Source organism: Aspergillus ambiguus (assembly GCF_047715705.1).
Source record: "Aspergillus ambiguus strain CBS 117.58 unplaced genomic scaffold BDV59scaffold_12, whole genome shotgun sequence".
NCBI classification, from domain to species: Eukaryota; Fungi; Ascomycota; class Eurotiomycetes; order Eurotiales; family Aspergillaceae; genus Aspergillus; species Aspergillus ambiguus.
In genome coordinates this window covers 31,608-55,731 of record NW_027395525.1, presented here as the reverse complement: position 1 = coordinate 55,731, position 24,124 = coordinate 31,608, and the positions used below count along the sequence as shown (strand labels likewise).

The 24,124-nt window shown below is 50.6% G+C and overlaps 9 protein-coding genes across 9 annotated transcripts; 4 read left to right on the top strand and 5 right to left on the bottom strand.

Moving 5' to 3' along the window:
* Positions 1 to 1,492: 1,492 nt before the first annotated feature.
* BDV59DRAFT_201220 (uncharacterized protein) lies at positions 1,493 to 1,865 on the top strand (the record flags this gene model as incomplete). The annotated part of the gene is made up of 2 exons (XM_073693753.1): positions 1,493 to 1,652; positions 1,711 to 1,865. 2 exons carry the CDS (start codon positions 1,493 to 1,495, stop codon positions 1,863 to 1,865), a joined length of 315 nt encoding a protein of 104 aa, XP_073548662.1.
* A 3,092-nt stretch (positions 1,866 to 4,957) lies between these two features.
* Positions 4,958 to 6,004, top strand: abfI (putative alpha-L-arabinofuranosidase; the record flags this gene model as incomplete). Its single annotated transcript, XM_073693752.1, has 1 exon — positions 4,958 to 6,004. One exon carries the CDS (start codon positions 4,958 to 4,960, stop codon positions 6,002 to 6,004), a length of 1,047 nt encoding a protein of 348 aa, XP_073548661.1.
* A 209-nt stretch (positions 6,005 to 6,213) lies between these two features.
* Positions 6,214 to 7,061, bottom strand: BDV59DRAFT_18440 (uncharacterized protein). The gene has a single exon (XM_073690676.1). It carries the CDS (start codon positions 7,001 to 7,003, stop codon positions 6,335 to 6,337), a length of 669 nt encoding a protein of 222 aa, XP_073548660.1. The 5' UTR covers positions 7,004 to 7,061; the 3' UTR covers positions 6,214 to 6,334.
* A 2,792-nt stretch (positions 7,062 to 9,853) lies between these two features.
* Positions 9,854 to 15,810, top strand: BDV59DRAFT_18409 (uncharacterized protein). The gene is made up of 4 exons (XM_073690630.1): positions 9,854 to 11,096; positions 11,150 to 14,144; positions 14,201 to 14,313; positions 14,387 to 15,810. Exons 1-4 carry the CDS (start codon positions 10,260 to 10,262, stop codon positions 15,716 to 15,718), a joined length of 5,277 nt encoding a protein of 1,758 aa, XP_073548659.1. The 5' UTR covers positions 9,854 to 10,259; the 3' UTR covers positions 15,719 to 15,810.
* Positions 15,811 to 15,901: 91 nt separating this feature from the next.
* Positions 15,902 to 17,078, bottom strand: BDV59DRAFT_201216 (putative mitochondrial carrier protein; the record flags this gene model as incomplete). Its single annotated transcript, XM_073693751.1, has 3 exons — positions 15,902 to 16,722; positions 16,802 to 16,991; positions 17,049 to 17,078. The coding sequence occupies 3 exons, from the start codon at positions 17,076 to 17,078 to the stop codon at positions 15,902 to 15,904; spliced, it is 1,041 nt and encodes a 346-aa protein (XP_073548658.1).
* BDV59DRAFT_176399 (putative eukaryotic translation initiation factor 3 subunit EifCh) lies at positions 16,837 to 18,841 on the bottom strand. The gene is made up of 5 exons (XM_073689425.1): positions 18,790 to 18,841; positions 18,688 to 18,727; positions 18,133 to 18,602; positions 17,049 to 18,067; positions 16,837 to 16,991 (listed from the first exon to the last, which is right to left on the bottom strand). The coding sequence occupies exons 1-4, from the start codon at positions 18,795 to 18,797 to the stop codon at positions 17,488 to 17,490; spliced, it is 1,098 nt and encodes a 365-aa protein (XP_073548657.1). The 5' UTR covers positions 18,798 to 18,841; the 3' UTR covers positions 16,837 to 16,991; positions 17,049 to 17,487.
* A 143-nt stretch (positions 18,842 to 18,984) lies between these two features.
* Positions 18,985 to 20,453, top strand: BDV59DRAFT_18316 (arylformamidase). Its single transcript, XM_073690445.1, has 2 exons — positions 18,985 to 19,293; positions 19,361 to 20,453. Exons 1-2 carry the CDS (start codon positions 19,196 to 19,198, stop codon positions 20,142 to 20,144), a joined length of 882 nt encoding a protein of 293 aa, XP_073548656.1. The 5' UTR covers positions 18,985 to 19,195; the 3' UTR covers positions 20,145 to 20,453.
* A 306-nt stretch (positions 20,454 to 20,759) lies between these two features.
* Positions 20,760 to 21,753, bottom strand: BDV59DRAFT_201213 (casein kinase II subunit beta; the record flags this gene model as incomplete). The annotated part of the gene is made up of 2 exons (XM_073693750.1): positions 20,760 to 21,251; positions 21,304 to 21,753. 2 exons carry the CDS (start codon positions 21,751 to 21,753, stop codon positions 20,760 to 20,762), a joined length of 942 nt encoding a protein of 313 aa, XP_073548655.1.
* A 781-nt stretch (positions 21,754 to 22,534) lies between these two features.
* BDV59DRAFT_192709 (glycoside hydrolase family 6 protein) lies at positions 22,535 to 24,051 on the bottom strand (the record flags this gene model as incomplete). The annotated part of the gene is made up of 6 exons (XM_073692096.1): positions 22,535 to 22,585; positions 22,638 to 22,879; positions 22,956 to 23,213; positions 23,270 to 23,407; positions 23,467 to 23,720; positions 23,780 to 24,051. 6 exons carry the CDS (start codon positions 24,049 to 24,051, stop codon positions 22,535 to 22,537), a joined length of 1,215 nt encoding a protein of 404 aa, XP_073548654.1.
* Between the last annotated feature and the right edge of the window lie 73 nt (positions 24,052 to 24,124).

Here is a 24,124-nt window from a genome sequence, read left to right as displayed (position 1 = left end):
ATGTTCTTCTAGTATCATTATTCCATTGCTATGAGGGTATTGCGCGAACAGAGAAGCATTTTATAATATCGACCAACACCAATCATCTAAGCGGAGCCTAGGGATCATGAGAATATATACGATGCATACAACTCTACAGCTATCGCTCTTTGGTCTTCGATTATACTTCTTATAAGGTGCGCTGACTTGATGGAGAACTAAAATTCATACCATGATAATATTTATCATCCTACTAGATGCATGATAATTTTGACAATGCACGTTATTACCTGCCGACGTACACGACAAGAAATGGATGTCAGTACCTTTTTGGTTAGACGAACTTTTTTAAATATTTTAACAGACATTAACAAATGGTATTGCTCAGATCCTATCGTGAGAAGCAAGCATCAGCATAATAAAAGCCAATACGTTTTCGCGGTACTTATAGCGATCCTTCTGCTTTTGTATTCTTATCCTTTGTCTTTTTGATGCACCGGACGCGCATCCTTGGAAGGTATATTTTCTGACTATGCAGTTGAGCATTTTGTCGGCGTGGCTAGGAATAAGAAGCACGCTTACTGCATCCACGCCATTGTTCGAGTATATTCTATGTATGGTACCAAGCTGGCGGCTGTCGTTGCCTAACCATGCTGCGCCAACTCTACACCCACCATGTAAGACACAAAATGTGTACGTGAGGCTCAATATGTGATGTCAGCCAACACGAGCCATCCTGATCATGCCAAACCACGCTTGATTCCCCACCGCTCTTGTTCGCGACCCATCACATGCTCCCAGGAAAGCCTGGTGTGGAAGAGATATTAGATGTCATTATGTTAAGTGATAGAAACAATAGCAAAGTCTCCAGGATGTGCCGGTTTAGGGTCATTGATCACCAGGTTATGTGCCGATCAGCACCACAGCCTTATGACAACGCGGGGTATCGATGCGTCTGGATACTGTACATTCTGTCGTGTTGTCCTATTCCATCACCAATCAAATGTATCATTTTGTGTTAGAGTTTCCAAGACAGGCTTAGGCAAGTCTAGGTCCGGGGCACTGCTCAACGAGTAATGTACAAGGTAAATCCAGGTGGCCGCCCAGAGATACAGCAACGGGCGTGACTAAACCGCAGTCCCATTTAATAGAGATAATATGATGTAATTCATTACATGTAGCTTAAAACCTCTCCAATGCGATGTGCCTCGTTGATGGCTGTGTATATTCAAGTAAGCCAGCTGATTTGCCTATTCCGTCAACATCGCCTTAGGCCACCCGGAGTACCACGGTTAACATACTCGTGTACAAACCTACAAGTCAAATTTAGAACTATACCTCAGGCGCCAATATGAGGCTTTTGATACTCCAGGGGATGTGGAAAATGTATATAAAGACCTTGTTAACCACCTCAAGTAGAACATTCAATCTGAACAATCGCATCAGTCGAACAACCAAAGATTATCACCCGGAAACTCTCCAAAGTTATAAATTATCCAATATACCGCTCAAAATGAAGACCTCTGCTGTTGCTGTTGCCCTTGCCGCTGTCGCTGGCCTTGCCAATGCTGGTCCTGTTGAGAAGCGTTTCGATGTTACTGTCACCTTCCACGGCGCCGCCGACGCTTCCTATGTCCGTTCCATTCCTGCTGATGGCTCAACTGCGGTCTTGAGTATGCACTACCAGTTGCCCCCAAGGATAGCTGCACGAATATGCTAACAAACTACAAGATAACGACTTGAGCATCTCCAAGATCTCCGGCTCTGGCGGTGCTACCTGCACCTTCCACGGTGTTGACGGTTCCGTCACCACTGTTAACGGCCAAGAGACCGTTGATGTTGGCCCTCCTCAGACCCAGACCTGGGGAACCTGCACAGCTTGGTAATAAGTCCAAAGATGCATTAAGGACCTTTTTTCGGGTATATTGCGATATTGCACTTTCATGTACACTCCTTTGGGCTGGGCTTGAGAAACTGGCCCCAGCCGTTATACACTTTTTGATGGGAATGATTAGGGCCGATGAACGAGGAGCATAAATTTGGATGATTTTGGACATTCCTTATTATAAGAAAGCTTTTAGATTTTGACAGTGCGCAACGTCTGGGTAACGAAATATTGTAGCTACAGGAGCAACATTCACCCCATGCAACTTTCATTGGTAGTTGTCATGAAATCTCTTAGGAAGTCAGGAATTTTTCACGTTCTTCTTTCTTTCTCGCTTGTAGTCTCTCTCTTGTATTTTCATTCAAATTATGTCATTTATCATTGCTCTGATTTCTAACTTGCGCTGCGACCCCGAACCCACCAATGTTGGACCGCTGACACTTCTACCTCAAGTTGTCTTGATATCGAAGATAGATTCTAAAGAATAGACATCCTAAAACCCTTTATTCATTGTGTGAAGAAATAGCATCAACCTGGCTACGATCCAGTGGAACTGAGTAGAAGCAAAATAAAACAAAGAAACAGGATAATATCCGAGAAATACTCAGAGAAAAACTCCTTGAACCCCATTCCTAAAAGGGGAAAAAATTATCAGTATTATTATTATTATTATTTGGTTATCGTTCAGGAAGTCCTCATCCGCTATCTGGAAGTTTACAAGAGTACGAGGAGATCTCCATGTAAACCTAGTCATCAACAGTATATAAAGATATCTTTCTACTTGGATCTCAGCCTCAATCAACAAGGAACATATCCAATATCGAATTTTTCATAGATGTTCAACCCTGTTTGATGGTTCCCATCTGCGAGCCGCCGTCAAGCAAAACCGTCCGGCAAAATCTAAACCACAATGGACGCTACTCAACGTCTCCCAAATGAGATCATCCTGATAATTATCGAGTCCCTAATCGATACCAATCCGCTGGTTGTTGCATATCCTGCCTCCCATCCAGTGACTCAGACCTTGCTGAGCTTTACATTCACTTGTAGGTTTACGTACAATCTTGCCCAAGATTTGCTTGCACGGCATTGTATGTACGTTGATTCCATACCCCGAATCTATGATCACTGTAATGGGGGCTTACTGTCAACCAGAGCTAATGATGGTCGTGCATACGACCGTAGGTCCATGCTAGCTCCTCCTCAACCACGTGGAGTAGTCTTGTCGTTGCCTCAGACATCACAGTCAAATCCTCATATGGCTTCAGCCGTATTGGCTCGTCTCAATTGGTGGATTCGGTACCCGATCGAACAGCTCACTCTTGACCTATCTCTACATCCGGATACCATCGATCGCGTTCGCCACAGTCCATCCTTCCAGGCCCTCCGTTGGTCAATGCAGCGCCTTTCTGCATTGCAATAATTCTGTTGCATTCAGTACAATTTCCCTTACGACATCTGCGGTATCGACATAACCATTAACCGCAGATTCCCCGGAGCGGTAGACACAGCTGCGCCGACTTTTATTGTGCCACACCTATGTCAATCGCTCTGTGTTTCTGCGTATCCTACAGGTACTGCCCAACTTAACCCACCTGGTATTACTACATCCACGCAAGATCACCCGCTCATGCCCGGGAGACGTCTTCGAAAGCAACCTGTGTCCCAATTTGAGAGGTGTGATATTCATTGATACCCGGCAGCGGTTTGTTCGAACTATGATGTTAGCGGATGCCCCGGGAGAATGTTTCATAGATCGACTCATTGCGTCCCGTGGATACAACGGAGAGACCCGGCTGGGACATTATGTACGATCTTGTGCTCCCATGTCCATCATGTCTGTATGTCTCCCATTTGTTACTGGGGAAGTTGGAAACGAGGAATACTGGCGTACAGAAGATTGTCAACGATGGGTATTGCAACAGGCTGGCGCTGGGACTTTGTGGGACTTTCCAAATCATTCCGATCTGAACCCTTAGGTGCCAAATACTTTCCTTCTACCATTCATGTATGGATACTTGAACTCATGATATCTTTGTTGTAGCCTTATATCTCCCATCAAATAACAACATATTATCAAATTTCCATGGGGCAGCAAGCCCTTTATTTTAATAGCTTAATAGTTGTTGTTCTAATGAGAGGAATGCGTAGGCAATAATCAACTCTCATCAAGTTCCCATGTTAAAGTACATTTAGATAGTAATTAACTCGTACTGCGACTTCCGTCTACGTAACCTAGCCCTACAGCACCAATACGTTGATCACAAACACTGCCTTAACCTCTGCCAGTTACGCTCTGACAACTTGAGAGTGATCTACGACATCCAAGTTTCAACTCAAATGAATACAGATAGTTCTTCCTTATTCCTTCTGCAAAATTCGCACTTCCGAGACTGAAATTGGGTATGATCATAGTCAATACCATGGTGCATGCCAGACTGTTCACCCGAGCGAAAGCACGGTGTCAATTATGGCACCCAAGTTCTCGGGTAAATTGAAGAAAACGAGGTCTTCTTTTGCTAAATAAAGTTCATAGCAAGTTGATATCCAGTATCCTGCTATCGGTCTATAGGAAAAATGGTGTCACAATGGTTCTCCTTCTTCGTTCGTTCAGGGGTCTTAAAGCACAGGCTAGTACAGTATAAGCTTTGGGTGACGTCCTTCAGGGTATATGGGGATCGGTCGGAGACGTTTCAAGTGTGTTCTCCGTGATCTTTATAGTTATTCAGGCTGATTTGGGACTGAAGGATGCTTTTGTGGAGTACCGAGATATTAAACAGGGAAACTTGTAATGACGATCGATGTTGGTGAAACGCTGAACTTATTCGATCCAATGTCCCTATGACCAACAAGAACTAATGGGATCATTAACTGTGATGCTTCATCGGCTTGCAACTTCATGCTAACTACCGTGCCTAATATACTTGAGGGTCAAGATGTAGAACGGGCCTCCCCACACGGGTTCCGGGCCTTCGAAGATATCTTGGGCATGGATTTGCGGTGACCAGCAGGTCGATAAGTATAAATCTCAGCGTTCCCTTCACAACGATAGGACGGACAACACGGTGCACTCTTTTCTAGGCAATTTTCAAGATGAGGGCCTTCGAACTTCTTACAGTATTGGTTTTCCTTGCCACTGCATATGCAGCCCCCCATGGTGGAGGTATCCAAAGGCTACCAAGAAGAGCAAGCCTACTCACGAGCTTTGAATGGAGTTCCACGGGACCATTACTCGGACCCAAAAGTGATAGTCATAATATCCTTGGGATTAAGGATCCCTCTATCGTTCAGGTAGATGGAACATATCACGTCTTTGCCAGCACCGCCAAAGCCGACGGATACAATCTCGTCTATCTGAGTTTCACAGATTTCAACAGGGCCAGCTCTGCCCCATTTCACTATTTGGACCAGACTCCCGTCGGGACGGGATATCGTGCAGCACCTCAGGTCTTCTACTTTGAACCTGATAAGCTATGGTACCTTGTCTACCAGAATGGCAACGCCGCATACTCCACCAATCCTGATATCAGCGACCCATCTGGATGGAGCGCGCCCACCAATTTCTTCGATGTCACCCCTTCAATCGTCACTCAGAACATCGGTGAGGGCTCTTGGGTTGATATGTGGACCATCTGCGATACCTCAAATTGTTACCTCTTCTCGTCAGACGATAATGGCCATCTGTACCGCTCACAGACCTCGGTCGACAGCTTTCCAGAGGGAATGGACAACACCGCCATTGCGCTAGAAGACTCGGATCCATACGCTCTTTATGAAGCCTCCAATGTTTACAATACTGGTGATGGCCAATACCTTCTCATTGTGGAAGCGATCGGAAGTGGAGGTCAGAGATATTTCCGATCCTGGACAACTACTAGTCTCACAGGCGAATGGTCTCCCCTTGCGGATACGGAAGAGAATTCTTTTGCTTCTTCCAATAATGTTCATTTTAACGGCACTGCCTGGACTGAGAGCATTAGCCATGGGGAAATGGTACGGACTCAGGTCGATCAGACTATGACAATCAGCCCATGCAACATGCGTTACCTCTACCAGGGAGTAGACCCGTCAGCAACTGGGGACTATAATTCCATGCCGTGGAAGCTTGCTCTTCTTACACAGACAAATTCTGTTTGCTAAGGGTGATCCTTGAAAGTCCAGTGCCTATGCGCAACTTCCCTTCTCCAACGCTGCTTCATTTTGCCTATGTAGAAAAATGTTGTCTAGAACAATTTATATTGAGAAATCCAAGTTGGCTATTGCGCAGGTCGTAACGATCTCCTCCTTTCATAAGCCACACAAATATCCAGTGTATAATTCAATGAGCATGTTGATATGTGACGCTCCCACTACAGTAACACTGGATTCTGTTGCATCTTTGCATGATACCGCATTGGTTCGCATAAAAGAAACACCAAGCTCTAACACTTTTTGTATCTTCAATGGTACTGATATACTTGATACATTGACTCATCTAGGTGCACTTTTGCCATCACTAGAGTGTTCTATGCGGGAATCCACACACTCATGCTTTCCTGGCCGATGAAACATGGCCCCGAAAAGATTGAAAATGTTGGCGCTGCGGTGGGCCATACACCAGTACAGTGTTATACAGGTAACAACAATCTCGTCCCTAAATTTGTCATCGTTCGCCTTTGGGCCGAGGAACTCGATTCTTGCCATGTCCTTCACGGCGAGTGTCCTCGAGGTAAATTTGGCCACAGGGAGCATGTTGTCGTCCAGACAAATATAGTCAAACGACTTGCATGCAGATCCACTGGTCCACGTCATGGTTTTAGGCGAGCCATCATTGGAGAAGAGATATGAAGTGTAGGTATAGACGGGTTGTAGGCGTTTTGTAGCCGTCAGGGTGCCATGTCGCCCGTGGAGCTCGAAGTCCGCATTTATGCTAACAGTGTGAAGGGTCCCCGTCCCCACTACAGACTTATCTGCAGTAGATTCGAAGATGAGGTGGGGGGACTTGAAGGAATTGCTTTCCACGATGTAGACAGGACCAGCGTCCGGTTTGTTGGCATAGTTGACGTGGGTTCTGAAGTTCCTCCAGGAGAACTCGACTTGGAGGGTGCGCGATTCTGCGGCCATTTCGACGAAGTGAGAGGTTTCAGATGTATCCTGCATATATGTAAGGGTTGAGGAAAGTTGTTTTGCTCTTTTTATGCAGACATGTCCTCGGTTTATATACAGCACGACGACGGAGAGGGGCTTAGGACTTTGATATAGAACGGGGCGCAGGGTCGATCTATAAGGCCTCCAACTGGTCAGCAGCCACGGTTCACCCTAACGCGTTAAGGAAGAATGGCCCGCCATCCAATCACGATTCGCCTTTCGGAGCTTGGCCGAATCATTCAATTTTGGTCACTTCGCACTGCCCCAATAGGACAGCAGATAGAGAGAGAATCAGCCTTGATTGCTTTCGATCAACCCGGAAGAAAGACATGCCTTCTTACATCAGATTCTTTGTCTATAAGAGGAGAAAATATAATCTGTAGACGATGGTCTCCTTACACCTGAAGGTTATATATATTGATCAGCCGTATGCATTATAATGGTAGCTTGCGGAAGGCACAATTTTGAAGAACATCGAACTCGACATAGTTTACTTCTAACATGAAGCTCTTTCAAGGTTTATTTCGTATGAAACTGATATCTCTTACTGAAAAACGGGGTAACTCTCAGAATTTAAGCGGCATGTTAGTTAGGAACGTATCCAGATAATAGCGTCATATTGGACAGACCGCAAGACCCTCCGAATAGGTACTATATTGGCTTTGAATAGCGGACGCAGCATTGAATACCGTCTATATTCCATAGCCGAGGAGCCCAATGCTCAATCACAATAGTTATTGCCCGTAGTAGTCTGAGCTATCTACACTTGAAATGCCACTCACTTTTAGGTTACCGGGAATATATGCTTCCAAACCCCCCAACCGCTGAATAATAGTCACTTCATGCACTCCATGGAAAATATTGGGGCCGATAATGCTATCTACCTCGTGGGGCTGCCGAAAGGGAGCTTTCATTGGTATCAGAAAGTAACACTGCGTATATAACGCACAGTTTTATCAGACCTCCAGATGGTACGGCAGGGAAATTGAACTTATGGCGCTGATGATTGCATGACGCCTATCTCTCATCACAAGCGAGGGCCTTGGAGTTTGTCCCACCCCAAAGAGCTGCAGGTGTGAGTCACTGCTGTATAGACCGCAGGGAGGGGCACCTGCCTAGGTCGCTATCAATCGAGGCAGTGACTCCTGTGCAGGAACACCTCTTCCTGTTGGGCACGACTTCCTGTTTAAAATTAATCCCGCGGATAACTTTTCTAGTTGCAGCCGGACTGAGGACATCAATGCGATGCACTGTAGGTGGAAGGGGAAAAAGCGGTGACTTGCACTGCTTTGTCACTGATGTTATATACTACTGTTGCTTAATTCCAAGAAACCAAGGGGCTATATGATCCATGTTATAGTAGAATTGGACCATTTATGGATTCTTAGGCACGATAGTGTCCTTCGTACAATATAGAGCTTAATAGGTAGTTCATAAAAAGTCAGATGTTGTACGCCTACAGCGAGACGCCTGCGTGCAGGGCTCCACAGCGGGGAAGGACAGGATTACAGGGTCCGAGACAACACGATGCAGGAAAAGGAGAAATTTCTAGCGGGCGACAACTGTCAACGAAAATGGGGCCCAGTTCCAGAATAGAAGTCGCACGAAGGAGTGAGTAGTAAGACGATGAAGTGGAATGGTGGATGCAGCCATGCTGGGTCTCCAATGTCTGTTATCTCCTTCTCATAGGCTGGCGGGGAATCTTCGCCTTCGATGCGGTGAAGAAATGAAAACGCAAAAAGCGTTGGAATTCGTCTACCCGAGGTCCTTGCGGGATAGTGTGGGTTGTTGGAGATAGATTTTGGTGCCCGACAAGTATTAGAATATTTTTTTTTTGTTTTTATTGCATCATGTTCTGCCGGGAATCAACAGATGTATGGAGTACTGTGTATATTGATATGGTGATGTTTCTGCCTTGTTGCCTGAGTCAGGAATCGATCGCGACACTTTGAATTCGTTCGCGTCGGACTTGACCACTTCATTCATCTCTTTTCATCCTGTCTTTTCTTTCCCAACCATCTCCCGAGTCTACCTCCCAGCCATCGAATTGTGAGTTCCGATCAACAACCACCCGGGGGAGAACCAAGGAACCGGACTTTTCTAGCTTCATCTGTACCGTTCGTGATCCCCACTTGGATAACAAACATCGTACTGACCAGTATTTTCTACAGACAACGTCCAATTTATTCTTGAGGAACAACAGAGAAAGCTCCGTTCCTCCTACCGGTCTGTGCTCGGCCAGCCCTGCATCCATCCCACGTCTGGTGATTCTTCCCCTCCATCTTCGACAAGGAGGGGGCGATCTTTATCGATAGGACCCGGCTCCAGCGGTGTGAGTGGCTTGTGCCTGCGTGACTCTCTTCTGGAGTCGTCATCTTATTTGTCCAGTGCTTTTTCTTTGCAATGCCAGTCATTACGGAGTAGCATCGGTCCAATACGCTAAGAAGCCCACCCGCGAGGTGGTGGTGATTATTTGATCTTGTTGGTTCGCACCTCCCAGCCACCATTTTACTATCCTACCTGTCGGGGACTCACCTCGTTGATCCACACGCAGCCAGTGTTCATTCTCGAGGACCGAACAGTATGTGCAGGAAAAAGGAAAAAAAGTTCCTTCCTATCCGCGCATCCGCTAACTTCACTGCATCGGGAAAAAATAGTTCACATTCTTGAGCATACACCGACCCAATCCCATCCTCCTCCCCGGACGATCTTCAGCAACATTCGCCCACCGCTGTCGAAGGGTCATGAATCCCATGGCCTCTTTTCTTATCCCTAGTTTCCCAGACTTCTGAGACTTTTTTTCCCCCCCTCATCCTTTTTCAATCCCACTCCTCCCTTTCTCCTTGGCCGCCAGCATACGAATCACCCCACCGGCGAGTATTGCTCTCCCTGCCTCTCGATGCCCTCGTGTTTTACGTTCAGTCGCAAAGTTTAGATCGGTTCGGTTCTCCTGCGACTTCATCTCACCTTTTTCTTCTTCGCGCGGGCGGCATTCTCCTTTGGTCTCTCCCTTGATACGGTTTCTTACTTTAATTTTGGCACCCGTTTTACTTTAATTCTCGACCTACGCCAAACCTCCGTCGTTTTCACATCCTTCCCTGTCGCATACCCGTCCTGCATACTCCCATCGATCGATCCAATATCTTCGCGCAAAACTATCATACCATCGTATCGATTGAGTGCGCCGCGCTCTAGCCGTCGATGTCCACATACTGGGCGCCGTCGAGCCGCAGACCATAATACGAGAGATCAGGGCTTTCCGCTGACCATGGACGACATGCTCATATATCGTTTGGACAGAGCTGCTTCTGTCTGCGGGCACGTCGTTGATACAAAAGTAGAACCGCGCACGAATACCCGACTACGCTGTTTTTCAAAAGAAGCTGCCGCATTCGAACTCGACCTAAAAGTGCCTCACCTGCCGAGTTACTGCGAGTCCGAGCCACCGCCACCCTACGATGATGCCATTAAAGACCTCCCCCCGGAGTACGACGCTCTGGCACCATTAGCCCAACGAAAATATTCGACTCACCACGATGCGCCGACTCCCACCGCGAACGGTGAGAAATCTGCAGGTCCCTTTGGGATAGATTTCGAGACGCCATCTGGCGTGCGCGAACATAAAGGCGGCAAGAAAAAGAAAAATAAGGCCGCCGCTGCCCCACAGAAACAGGAGTCGTCCTCGCCTCCACCGGATGAGGGTGATAAGAACGATGGTGGTGGGGAAGATGAACAGCATGGTGATGCTGGAAACGCTGGAGGGGGTGGGGGAGATGATAATGGTGGTGACGATGGGAATGGAGGGGGCGATGGTGGGGACGACGACTGGTCTGGATGGGCTACGACAACTACCAAGAAAAGCAAGAAAAAGCAGAAGGAAGAAGAGGAGATGAAACGAAAAGAAGAGGAGGAAAGACTTGCACAAGAAGAAGAGGAACGGCGAGCCAAAGAAGAGGAGGAAAAGCGGGCTGCGGAAGAGGCAGCCGCTGCAGCTGCGAGCAACAACAATAACCTCAGCTGGGCCGACGATGTTGACGGCAATGGAGATGATTCCTGGGCTGGGTTTGCCACTATCGGGAAAAAGAAGACCAAAAAGAAGGGCAAGGTAGGACTCGAATTGATTTTCCAGCTCGCACTCACTTACTGACCACTAAGCAGGCGGAGCCAGAGCCAGAGCCCACTCAGAATGCATTCCAGGATATTAATCTCAATGACGGCGCACCACAACTAGATCTGAATTTGGATCCGCCTGGAAGCAAGTTTGCTGGCGGCGGATTCAACTTTGGAGGATGGGGAAAGGACTGGAACACTGGCAATAAATGGGGCCTGGACAGCCTGAACGGCGACAAAAGCACCAATCCATGGTCTACAGGGACTAAACCGGACCCTACAAAAACTTCAGTTGGTTTCGACTTTGGGAACTTTGATGCCCCCGGCGAAAATGACGCTGCCGAGGAGAAAAAGCCCGAGGAGGACGATTGGGGCTTCACCGTGACCTCGAAGAAGGACAAGAAAAAGAAGAAAAAGGCCGAAGAGGAAGCTCCTCCTCCTGAGCCAGAACCGGCGCCTCCAGCCGAGCCAGAACCAGCACCCGTAGTGGATAATGCTTGGGGAATTGGCTTGTCAAAAAAAGAGAAGCGTAAAGCTAAGAAAGAGGCCGCTTCCAAACCTGCCGAACAGCCCCCAGCAGTTGAGCCGGTTGTTGAAGAACCTGTGAAGGCGGAGCCAGAGAAATCCCCTGAAATCGGAGATGACAATGATTGGGGCTGGGGCGTGTCTACTAAGAAGAAAGAAAAGAAGAAAGCAGCCGAAGACCCTGTTGTTGAAGAACCTCCCGCTCCGGACCCACCTGCACCTGCGGCACCACCTCCAGAGGATGACTGGACAGATGGCTGGGGATCTACTGTCAAAAAGAAGGACAAAAAGAGCAAAAAAATTTCTATACTTGATGAACCTGTGGTCGAGGAACCACCTACCGCCCCTGACCCGCCCGCAGAGCCTGAACAGAAGGAAGACGATGGTTGGGCTGCTTGGGGGATATCGAAGAAAGAGAAGAAGAAAAAGAAAGGCAAGGAGCCAGAACCTGAACCCGAGCCTGAGCCTCCAGTCGAACCTGAACCTGAGCCCGAACCAGAACCGGAACCGGAACCTGAGCCTGAGCCCGAACCCGAGCCACCGGCCCCGAAATTGCCGGACGACCCCCTGTACGATAACTGGGGAAATCTCTCGTCCAAGGAGCGCAAGAGGCGAGAGAAGACCATGAAAAGGAAAGGCCTTCCCATCCCCGGTGTAGACTTTGAATGGCCCCCGAAGGAACCAGAGCCAGTGGAGGAAGTCAAACCCGAGCCTGAACCTGAACCTGAACCTGAACCGGAGCCTGTGATCGAGCCTGAGCCTGAGCCGAAGCCTGAACCAGTGCCCGAGAAAGTCATAAAGCAAGAGGAGGAAGACAACGGCTGGGGCATTTGGGGAACTTCAAAGGAAAAGAAAAAGTCTAAGAAGAATAAGGGTGTAGAGGAACCACCTCCCCCAGCACCAACACCACCTGCCATAGGACTAACCCCCGAGCCTGATGCCTCTTATAATGATCACGGTGGTGATGAGCCTATTTGGGATGAAGTCACTCCCAAGGCGTCCAAGAAAAAAACCGTGGAAGAGACGCCAACCAAAGCGAAAGGGTTCTGGGCCAGCCTAGGAGCGGCTACGATGGGTACTAAGCCAAAGGCCACCAAAAAGAAATCGGAGGAGAAACCCAAGGCCGAAGCACCGCAGGAAACAGACACCAAGTCTCCTGAAGACGACCTACTGATTGATGTAGACGATGAGCCTAAGGAGGCTGAGGCGCCAGCAGCGCCTGTCGTCGAAGAACCGCCGCCGCCAGCCGAGCCGCCGTCGAAAACCCCCGCATCTTCAAATAAAGTTAAGACGTCAGCCAAGATGTCAGTCGCGGAGCGCATCAAGGCTCTAGAACAGGCGAAAAAGGATAGACTGAAAGAGAAAGCCGCCGAGAAATCGAAAGCGAAAGAAGCTCCTCCACCACCCCCTGAAGAGCCTTCACAAGAGCCTGAGCCGGTTGAGGAAAAGAAAGTTTCACGGGACTCTGTACCGGGGAGCTTCCCTGATGCATTTGACGACGACTTCGATGCACCAGCTGCTCCCGAACCAGAACCCGAACCCCAGGAGCCAGAGCCAGAGCCCGAACCACAGATTCCTTTGTCAAAGAAGGCCAAGAAAAAGCTCGAGAAGGAGAAGAAGAAGGCGAAACCTGAGCCTACTCCCGAACCAGTCCCTGAGCCAGTGGTTGAACCGCCGGAACCAGAGCCACAGCCGCAGCAGGAACCAACGCCAGCTCCCGAACCAGAACCAGAGCCAATGCCACTGTCCAAGGCAGAGAAGAAGAAAAAGAAGAAGGGCAAACTTGTTGAGCCGGAACCGGAGCCTGAGCCACCAGCTGAGCCTGAACCTCAGCCAGAACCCGAGCCAGAGCCCGAGCCTGAAAAGGTCACGAAGAAGAGCAAAAGGGCATCGACAAAGAAAGATGCGTCGCCTGTAGACCCTCCCCCGGAGGAGGAGCCGCAGGAGGATGAGCCTGCGGCGGAAGATGACAAGCCGCCAACGCCTCCACCCGAGGCTACTTCACGCGAGAAGTCCGCTAAGAAGGAGCGAGCGCGCGTCGACCGCACAACAGGCGCAGCCTCTTGGGGATTCTGGGGTGCTGCACCGCCGCCAAAGAAATCTGTGCCAAAAGAAGCAAAGCAAAGCAGGCGAGACCCGTCCCCTCCAGCGATGGTTCGGTCAAAATCGACGAAACATTCGAAAGCCAGGGATTCTGAAAATGAAGGAGAGCGATCGTCAGCATCTGAAAAAGACAAGCGACGAGATCCTAAGCATAGTCGACCTATGGCATTTTCAAACTTCATTCTTGGCGCGCCGCCACCATCATCGAGGACAAAATCCAGTCGGAAAGCTGGAGCTTCTGGATCGCGACCCGTATCAAGGCGCCCGTCTATCGAAATGGAGGACCCTAGTTACCCTACGCCACCTCCGGATGATAGTCACGAGATGCCGGATAAGGCCGCGCGAATGATGGGTGTGCCTGCGTCTGGATCCAAGCGAGAGAGGGACCGACCGCAGGGTACACGAAGAAAATCTCGTATGGACTCCTTATATCGTATGACTCTGCCATCAATAACTGATATGTCATTGCAGGTGCTCGCGACATGCATGTTCCTGAGGACGAAGACATGGTCATGGTGAGTCGAGACGACGCCGATGCTCCAAAGATGAGTTCCAGGGAAGCTGAGCGGAGATCGCGCAAAAAGGTACAGCATGACGATATAGTTTCTGTCCCCTATATATTACCCTGATCTTTTAGCTAACTTCATCCACCAATAGTCACGATCAAAGCATGGAGACCTCCAGGATGATCCTGTGATGGTCGACGCAGATCAACAGGGCCCCGATGTGTTCTCGGGACCTGACGATCTTGCCTTCGTGGAAGCTCCGCCACGGGAGAGACGCGTAAAGCGATCAAGTACCGCTCCTAAGAAGCCAGAACCTACCGGTCTAATGGGCCTCATTGGGTCGCTGCGAAGAACAACTCGCCCTGAAATCACAGAGCGGCCGGAACGACGCAAATCACGGTCACGTCGTAACGACGATGCCAAATATACTACAGAACCCGAGCAGGATGAGGCTCGACGTCTGCGAAGGGAAGAGAAAAGAAGACGCTCTGCTCGACCAGATGTTGACGGTGATGGTTTCACAACGGACGCCGGACCACCTGGTGCGTTTCCAGCTGATGCTGAGGTTGAAGATGTGGAAGCTCGGAGAGCAGCACGTAGAGCAAAGCGTGCTTCCCGGCAGGCGGAGGCTGACCAAGTCCGTGCAGCAGAACTGCGAGAAGCGGAGGAGCGGCGGGCCCGTCGCAAAGAGAGGCAAAAGGCCCAGGAACGCGAGCTACAGGAGCAACAGCTTCGGGAGGAGCAGGAGCGCGAACAGAGACGCCGCGAAGAGAAGCAAGCTCGTCGTGCTGCTCGTGAGCAACGCCGTGCTCTGGAGGAACAAGAGGCCCGCGAGGCAGAAGCACGCGCCGAGGCCAAGGCTGCAGAGCGACGGGAGCGACGCAGACAGAGAGAGGCAGAGCGTCACCGTGCAGAGGCGGAAATGCACGAGAACGACCAGCGCTCGAAGCGTTACCCTCGCATCGACGATCAGGCCGCCAGAGAGTTTTACTTGGGCAACCAAGACGCCCAACGGGCGAACCGGCCCCATAAACCTGGCGACGAACGGGACAAGTCGCGTCGTCGCAAATCCAAGATCATGCCCGAGCCACCAGTGATGTCGGGCGGCCGTCGAGACAAGATTTCGAACTGGGTTAACTCTCAAGCTGCTGATCCACCCGAGCCGCCACCTGTTGTCCAGACTGTCCTAGACGTCCCGCCTGGCGAGGAAGACCAGGCTAACGCCCACTCCGTCTCCTCGGATGAGGAGGCCCGTCGTGAGCTGCGCCGTAGGGCACGCAGACGGGCCAGGCATCCGGGGATGACGGACGAGGAGATTGACGAAATGCGTTCTAGAAAACGAGAGGGACGACGAGAGGGCATGAAGAGCAGCTCCGGCAGCGGAGACTATGAGCGAGATCGGGGCGCCCGTTACGACCGCTACGGTCCACCCCCTAGCTCTGGAGGGAAGATGAACTGGTTTAAGAAGTTGACAAGCTTTTAAACAGCCCATTTACGTGCTACTAAAACGACAGATATGACGAGACGACATGGATCATGATCTTATTGCTTTTGCGATTTATACAAAAGGTTGCCTGATGATGTATGTACGATTTATATGACTAGCTATGTTTGAGGTATGAACGAATCAACTCCTGTGCCTATAACAATTGATAGTACCATGAGTCTATGCCTCTCCTTGACTTTCATACTCCGCTGTCCTTTCTCTCCTCTTCTCAAGATAGCACCTCCCTCCCTCATACATTCCGAGATATATACTCAGCGCAGAAGCTGTCCACAGAGCTCGGATCGCTCCACCACGAAACAGACCCCTGACGCCCTCGTCCCGAAAGGTCTGCTTCCCAACAGACCACGAGCTGCTTCTCTTCCGCTTCTCACCGTCCCCAGCGGAAAGCATCATCCGGGTCTTCACGACATCGATGGGCGTGGTGACCGTTGAGGCAATGGTGCCAGACGTCGCAGCCGAAATGCCACTTATAACCGCCATTTCTACCACAGCATTACCATCTTCCTCAGTGTTGAATTTCCCAGATATAGTCTTATGTCCCGCAATCTGTCGCTCCTCTCGCTTATTCTTCTTTCTCGAAGCAACAATCTGCGCCCTCACATACTCCATTATGGGAAAGTGAAGTCCGGTGAAAGGTAGATTCCGGCCCACAAGGGCGGTATATCCACTCCAAAGCTTCCAGGGTTTATGTCGGAATTTGGCGATAGCCTGGATGGTGGCCGTGGCAGGTCGTTTCCCCCCTGGTGGCGTACCCTGTGCGGTTTGTAGATTGACCATCTGCGCGTTCTGCTTGATGACTTCAGCCGGGGTAAGAATGAAACAAGAAACCATTTCGGCGGCAGAAGATGAGACTCCGTGGATTATGGGCGCCGGAAGGGAGTGCCTAATTGGGAGAATGGAAGGGCTGGTAGTGGTAGTGCTGGCATGTGTGGTGTTTAGAGTGTGTTTAAGGGCTTCATATGTAGTGAAGAAAGCTCCTGCTGTTAGATGGTCAACTGTATTCTTTTAATGTAGACCCCTCGGGGTTCTTATGGGATAGGCGTGGAGAGGGTGCAGTACATGACGGAATCGTCGAGAAGACTACGCTCCAGACGCCCTGGTATAATCCCCGGAAGAGGATGTCTTTTCTGATTGCTCGTGTGGAGGCATCTTTGTATACTTTCTCATAATTGGACGACTGGATGCGCGTCTTGAGGGTATCAAAGGGGTATACGATGAAGTCGACTGTGACAGCTGCGAACGCACCGGACTGTTGTCATCGTCAGAGGAAGAATGGATGTATACAACTTGAAGTGAGCGGACATACGATCCATATGTCGAGATTACTGTTGGACATGAGAGAATTCAAGGGCTTTAAGGCATTGGTCTAGCTAAACAAGACAAACTGGATCGTGAAAAGAAAAGAAACAGACAAGGACACGCTAGATGATGGACGAAGCCCATCGCAGCGACCCGATCTAATCGCGTCTATCGATGATGCTGCCGATGAGGTCATCATCAGCCCCCATCACGTGCTGATCATACCCTAACCACCCGTTAGGGCACATGCCCTTATCATGCATCGCTGATCAAGGACGCGTCTTGGACAGTCGTATCCCGTACTCTATTCATCACTGGAATAAGCCAACAGGAGACATATTAACAGTCAGTTACAGAATTTTTACCCTTCCTACGCCGTAAAGGTCATGCATGCAATTCCCAAGAATCCCCCAGTAGCGACACAAAGACATCCATCCGTCCCTCGTTTATTTGGCGGTCTCGCCGGGGAGCAGGTTCCCCTTGACGGCAAACATCTTGCCTGTTGTGGCCGACACGAAGCTGTCGACCTGGCGGGCATACTGCTCCACCTGGCGGCTGTTAAGCATGCTCTCCAGGCGGCTGGGCTCCTGGGGCAGCTTGAACAGGCGCTGCCACTCATCCTCGGGGAGAGGGGGTTGCTTGAGGGCGGCGCGAGAGGCGTTCTCAGCCTTGCGCTTGGTGATCCACTGGTTGATCTTGGTCTGTTCACGGGCGTGCGAGCGTTGGTAGTACTGGAAGTTGTTGGTCTCGGTGTTGTGGGTCTCGATGCTGTCGAGGAGGAGGTCGCAGTTCTTCTCGAGGAAGGGGTCAATGCTGAGGGTCAAGTTGTCGTAGTTGGGGGACAAGATGGCGTCCTTGACGAAGGGGCCGGACTCCAGAGCGGCAAGGGACGGGGGAAGATCCGTCGGGGCCGACTGGCTGGGGCATTGAAGCTGGTGAAGGAAAGTGGTGATCAGGTGGGAGTTGTGGATTTCGACCGGGAGCTCAACGAAGATATCCTGGTATCTGAGGCCAGACTTCTGCAGTCTGTTTGCATGTTAGATGACCCGTGAGGTGAAACAACCGGGGTGACGAAAGCGGATCGCACGTACTCCTCAGCAGTGAACTTATTCTCCTTGAAAGCGGCCATGAACTTGGGAGAGAGGCGGAAGGCGCGCAGACTGAGGCTACCCTGAGCACTGCGGCTGACGTCGTGGACCAGAGCGACAGTGCGCTCGTTCATCTCCTTCTGGTAAAAGAACTGGTTCTCGATCACGTTCATGTTGACGAAGTTGCCCATGTTGGCGCTAGTGTACCAACCGACATTGTTGGCGTCAACGTTGACCTCCCGAAGCATGCGGATCATCTCCGCCTGGTAGACAGCGTTGGCCTTTGCGCGAGGAGCGGCCGCGGCCGGGTTGGGGGCGGCGTTGTCAAAGTGCGACTCGGCGGGCATCTCGACGACGGGGAACGGGAAGGAGTTGGTGATCTCGAGGGTGCCTTCGGCATCCATTCCGACAATCGAACCGGTCGCAGTCGTCGGGAAGGTCTGGGAGCAGTGCTTGATGATCTTCATGACCACCTATATATGCGTTAAGATTAGTTTTATGGTCGCGGGGGTTGATGAGAGCGGGGCGCAGAGGAATTTTTTGTTATGGGAATCGTACCAAGGCCTCGACCTTGACGGCCGTGAGGGGGACTTCTTTCCTGCCGAGGAAGTTAGTAGGAGACTTCATACCGACGAATTCCAAGAGACAGGAGCTACTTACTCCGCCATGATGGGGGGTTATAGGCGACAGGACAGGGGAACGGGGACTTGGGAGGTTGAGGGACGGAGGTTTGTGTGGAGGATTTGATCCTTTCGACGCCCACCGCCTAGTGCCCGAAGCGGTTAGCCTGCCAAGAGCACCACCAATACATGATCTTCGTCGTCTCGTCTGATATCGAGTTTTGTATACAGTCCACGGCTTTATTTCCCTAAGTTACCGCCGGCGTGATAGCCTGCCAGCAACCACGCGTCTGAATCCTGCGTGGTCGTGGAAGACTGCATCATGTGACCTACCGCATTCCATGTATCATACTAACCATCGACGAAAACCCCTCCTGCAACACTCCCCACGATAAACTCTATATATTAGAACCAGAGTGAAGTATACCAACCATTGGACTTCCAAAATGGGCACAGAAACTCTCCCCTACGGCACGGACAGCTCCCTCCAAACAGTTACCGTCACCACCTTCGCCCAGCCCTCCAACACAGGCTACTGGCTAGTGTAAGCCTCTCCCTGACCGCCACACTCACCACAGTCCAAACGACCACGAAACTAACAATCCAACTAGGCTGATTCACGGCGGCGCCTGGCGCGATCCTACTCAAACATCCACCAACTATCTTGCCCCCATATCCAACCTTCTCAGCCCTAAGATCAGGAACAATACGGCCCCCCTCCCCATAGCCGGCATCGCATCAATCTCCTACCGTCTCAGCGAGCATCCAGACCACCCCCAAGACCCTAAATCCACGCTAATACACGACCTCCGTACCGCAAAGCACCCGGACCACATCAAGGATGTCCAAGCCGCCCTCGCTTTCCTGCAGGCCCGGTACGGCTTCGGTGATCGCTACGTCCTCGTTGGTCATAGCTGCGGCGCCATCCTGGCCTTTCAATCAGTGATGGGACGGTTCCGCAGTGCTAATGATGTTTCTGTGCCGCGGGCCATTCTCGGAATGGCGGGGATATACAATATCCGTCTCATACGGGATATGCATCCTGGTGTTGCTGCCTACCAGGAGATCATCGAGGGGGCTTTTGGGGCCGATGAGAACGGTTGGGATGCGGCGTCACCGGCGGTTGTGGATGGTGAGGAAGGTGTGGAGGGAGGATGGGGAGTGTCCGGGCGATTGGCTGTGTTAGCTCATTCGTCGGAGGATGGCCTTGTAGATCTCGAACAGAGGGATGCGATGCGGACCGCTCTACGGAGATGGGAGGCTGTTTCGCCGGGTCGAGCTGTCGAGCTGTTGGATCTGACGGGACAGCATGATGAGGCTTGGGAGAAGGGAGATGAACTGGCCAGAGGTATCATCTTTGTTTTGGAAAAGCTACGAGTGATGGAATCGGCGTAGACCTTAGATGGGATATTCTCTACAGAATTTGACGAGTGGAAAGGGTTCTCATTATATACTACGGAGGCACATGCGTTGTCCGCTTCACGAGCCGAGAGCAGGGCTATATTACTAGACAGACGGGACTGAGTTGGAACCATTATTATTGAGCTCTTACCTGTGTCGACAGAACACATTGGTAGAGCATACATGAAACTAGTGCACATCAGAAGGAAAGAAAAATAGACCAGCCATTTTCCGACTTCCAACGCCTGTCACCAGTGTTCGTGATCATAATGCAGATACATGAAATGGACGAGACCCCATTATACGCCTGGTAAAGAAGCGGAATTCCATCGTGAAAAACAGGAGATAAACAAAGCGGAAAGCTGGCGAAAAGGGCCCAAAGTCATACCAAAGCCCAAGCAAGCCAAACAGCCACTTTGGAGGAAACAGTGATCACAACAGAGTGCTAGTTGAGCATGATGAGGTTTGGAAGCTCGTAATCGGCTCTCCGGATGATGAGCAATCTGCCTGAAAGAGTTCGTGTAAATATGCAGCACTGGTCAGATATGGTAACAGGCACAGAACCAGCAACTCCCGCACAATGCATTACATTGAAACTGGGGATGATACTTAATGGCCCAGATCCATACGACCCGAGGCCGCATCACCAGCCAAATGCTCTTCCTTGGTGTCAACACTCTGAGATTCGTCGTCGTCTTCCTCTTCTTCATGTTCACTCTCCTCGGCGTATTTGACCTCGACGCCGGCGTTGCGAAGACGCGCCTTCATATCATCACGGTACTGGTCTTGCCAGCGAGCAAGGGCCGCAGCAGCATGAACCCTGAATCCGTAGATGCGAGGCTCATAGCGACGGATGCTCTTCTCCGGGACAAGAGCGGGGTAGACCTGAAACAGCATGCTGTGGAAGGAAGTACCGAAGTAGGCGCCGTCGATGGCCGCATGACGAGAGGACTTTGGATTGTAGATATCTTCGCACTTGGGGCAGTACAGACGGACAGTGCTCATGCTGGGAATATCATGCTGACCCATGGGTAGCAGAGGGTGGCCTTCACACATGACACGGGGGCACTTGCCGAAATCGCCCTTCTTGTACTTGTCAACCTAGATTTGGTTAGTTCCCGACCATTAGGATATGGCCCAAACAATCACTCACCATTTTGGCAAGGCCGCGAGTAGTCACAATGTATCTGGCGTGGACCAATCCATAGAGGTGGCGAGCTGACTTTTCGATTTGTTCACGGAGGTCATCATCGGCGTCGACATCGAAAACGTCGGTCACCAGATCCAAAGCGTACTGGTAGTAAGGGACCTCAGTGTTCAAACCAGTCAGGTTGAAGCGATCAGTCAAATATTCCTCATCGATCTCGCAAAAGTATTCGTTACCACGAGAAGAGATGAACTGCGAACGCCAGTTAGTAACGACTTGGCGGGGCAATGGCAAATAAAACAGATAGGACCCGGGGGCAGCATTGCGATTGGCAGCTTCGTTGTCGAAGGGAGTAGATGGCCTCGAGCGTACAGGGCTCTCGGTTGCATGCGAGTCATATTCGGTCAGCTCCACTAAAGGAGAGACCGACTCTGTATCAGAGCCGAAAAGCACCATGCTGGCGAGTGTGCGTCAAAGGATGGATGGATTGGTCCTGATGGAAAGAGGGCGGAATATCGCAGAAGAGAGGAAGCCAGGACACTTTGCAGTTACCATAGTTCCTTTTCAACTCTTGGATGCTTTCCCCAACCGCATTCACATCCCCCAGCGCAGCAGCCGCACAGGCAAGCACCAGTCCACCAAGGCCCAGAAGCAACAGAAAGAAAAAGGTTGACTTACCCAGTCCCGCCAGTAACTGGTGTAGTCACTGTCAGTCTCGCTGTTGAAATCTTCCATCATCGTGTATGAAACTTGACCAAAATCCCGAGAGAAGATGCTGAACGAAAGACGACCGTAGTGATTTGTCTGTAGCAGCTACTGAGAGAGGCGACTGGGTCAGATTTCCCCCAGGCTGAGCAGGAGAGCCCCCAGAACTGTACAGGTGGAATAATCTCCCTCAGAGCATCCAACCGCCACAACTCCAGCTAGACAAACAAGGATTGGGGTGGAGTGAGAACCACGGAAGATGAACGGGTAGATGCAGAGTTGTGAATCTCAAATGATTCCCGTTCTTCTGTTATCAGCGGCCGCCCCTCCTTGGGTTTAGCGCGGGGTGGGCGGTGAGTTTCTGCCAATACTGCTTACCGCCTTCATTGGATTTACTAAGGCTACAGCAGTGATTAACTTAACCACCTATCGACAGAGACATTTCTACCTCTCTTCATTCACACATCCTAAACACTTATATACAATAATCTGACTATCTGCACCCATCATACAAAGTCACAAGGCGAAATGTCTAGCTTGACAAGGGAGGGTTCGCGTTCGTCACGAGCTGCTCAAAGTATGCCTGCACAAATACCCATTAGTTCTACTCAAGAATGTTGTTCTTTGGGATTCACCTGGAACCAAGTACCAGCCTCGGGAGCTGGCTTCAAAGCATCATCGAGGCCGCAATGGGCGTCATAACGCTCAGCAGAGGTGTCCGAAGTACCGTCGCTTTCACCACCAGGCTTAACCCAGACAAAGGCGTCTACCAGCTCATCTCCAGTGTCAGTCGTGGGACGAACGCCGAAGCCGGTGTTCTTGACATTGCACCAGTCGCCCCACTCGTTCTGTCCAGTGGGCTGGTTGCCATTGCGACCTAGTAAGTATGTTAGATCCATCCATCCATCTATCGACACCCAAGGGATGGAACCCAGGAGCGGAAGAGTCCTTACCAGTATCGACAATAAAGTGCGCATCAAAACCTGCACTCTTCAACTCAGGCGCAAAGTTGTTGATGAAGCTCTTCTCGTCGCAGACGTCGTTCTCGGTGGTGTACGACGGGCAGGTATCGATCGAGAAGGCGTTATAGTTGGCCACGTTGGTTGCCAGTCCGCGGACAGCGGCAGGGGACGACGCGTTCTTGTAAACTCCAGCGTACAGCGTAGCAGCAGGGCCAATGTTGGCGGGCCAGCCCAACCAACCGGCGTGACCTGTTGACAATATGAACACCCTATGACAAGAAGAATTCCATGAGGGGATATCTTACCAGCGTCAAGATACATTGCTACATTGGGCAAGTTCAACTCGGTGATGGCGTAGTTGGTGCACTCCAGATAGGCATCATGGGCATTCGCACACTTCTCGACGTCCAAGTTGGTGACCAAATTCGCCAGACTGTCCGGTTCTACCCGTCATTAGCCTCTATTTAGTCATCTCGTTTGCATATAATTTCCTAGTACTCACCGATAATAAGAATGTTCTGGACATCCGAGTAGGTGTTGAGCTGCTTCTTAATCGAGTCGATATACGCCTTATACTTGGCGACACCGCCATCAGCGATAGCATACTCGCCGTTACTGGCCAGGGCGGCACAGTCGCGGTCAGGTAGGTCATAGACGACAAAAATACCCGCATTCGGGGGGTTGGCGCCATCAGCGTTTGCCGCCTGGATATTCTTTAGGAAAGTGCCCATTTGAGGGACCTTGTCGGCCGTATCGCTGAGAATATACTATTAGCAGCCTGATAAAAACCACGTATCTATCAATGAAAGACAAACAGCCAGAAGAACGACGGGACCTCAGCGGCGGCGCTCGCTTGCTGCGCGAGCGAGCCCGTCATGGAGGGGACCGCGTTGCTCAGAACCTCAGACTTGTAGTACGGGTTGGCATATTGTTGGTATCCCTCAAATGGATTCCCACCAGGCGCCGCAGTTGGAGATGGGGTGCTCGATGAACCCGCCGGAGAGGATCCAGTGGGAGTAGAGCTTGCAGCGGGAAGAGCGCCCACAGCAGGGAAAAGAGCGGGTGCAAGAGCCCACAGGGCTCGCATATTGACGGTCTGCATAGTGAATGGGAGACGAAAATAGTTGGAAAGTGCAGGGATCCGCCGGGGTCTGCTAGAA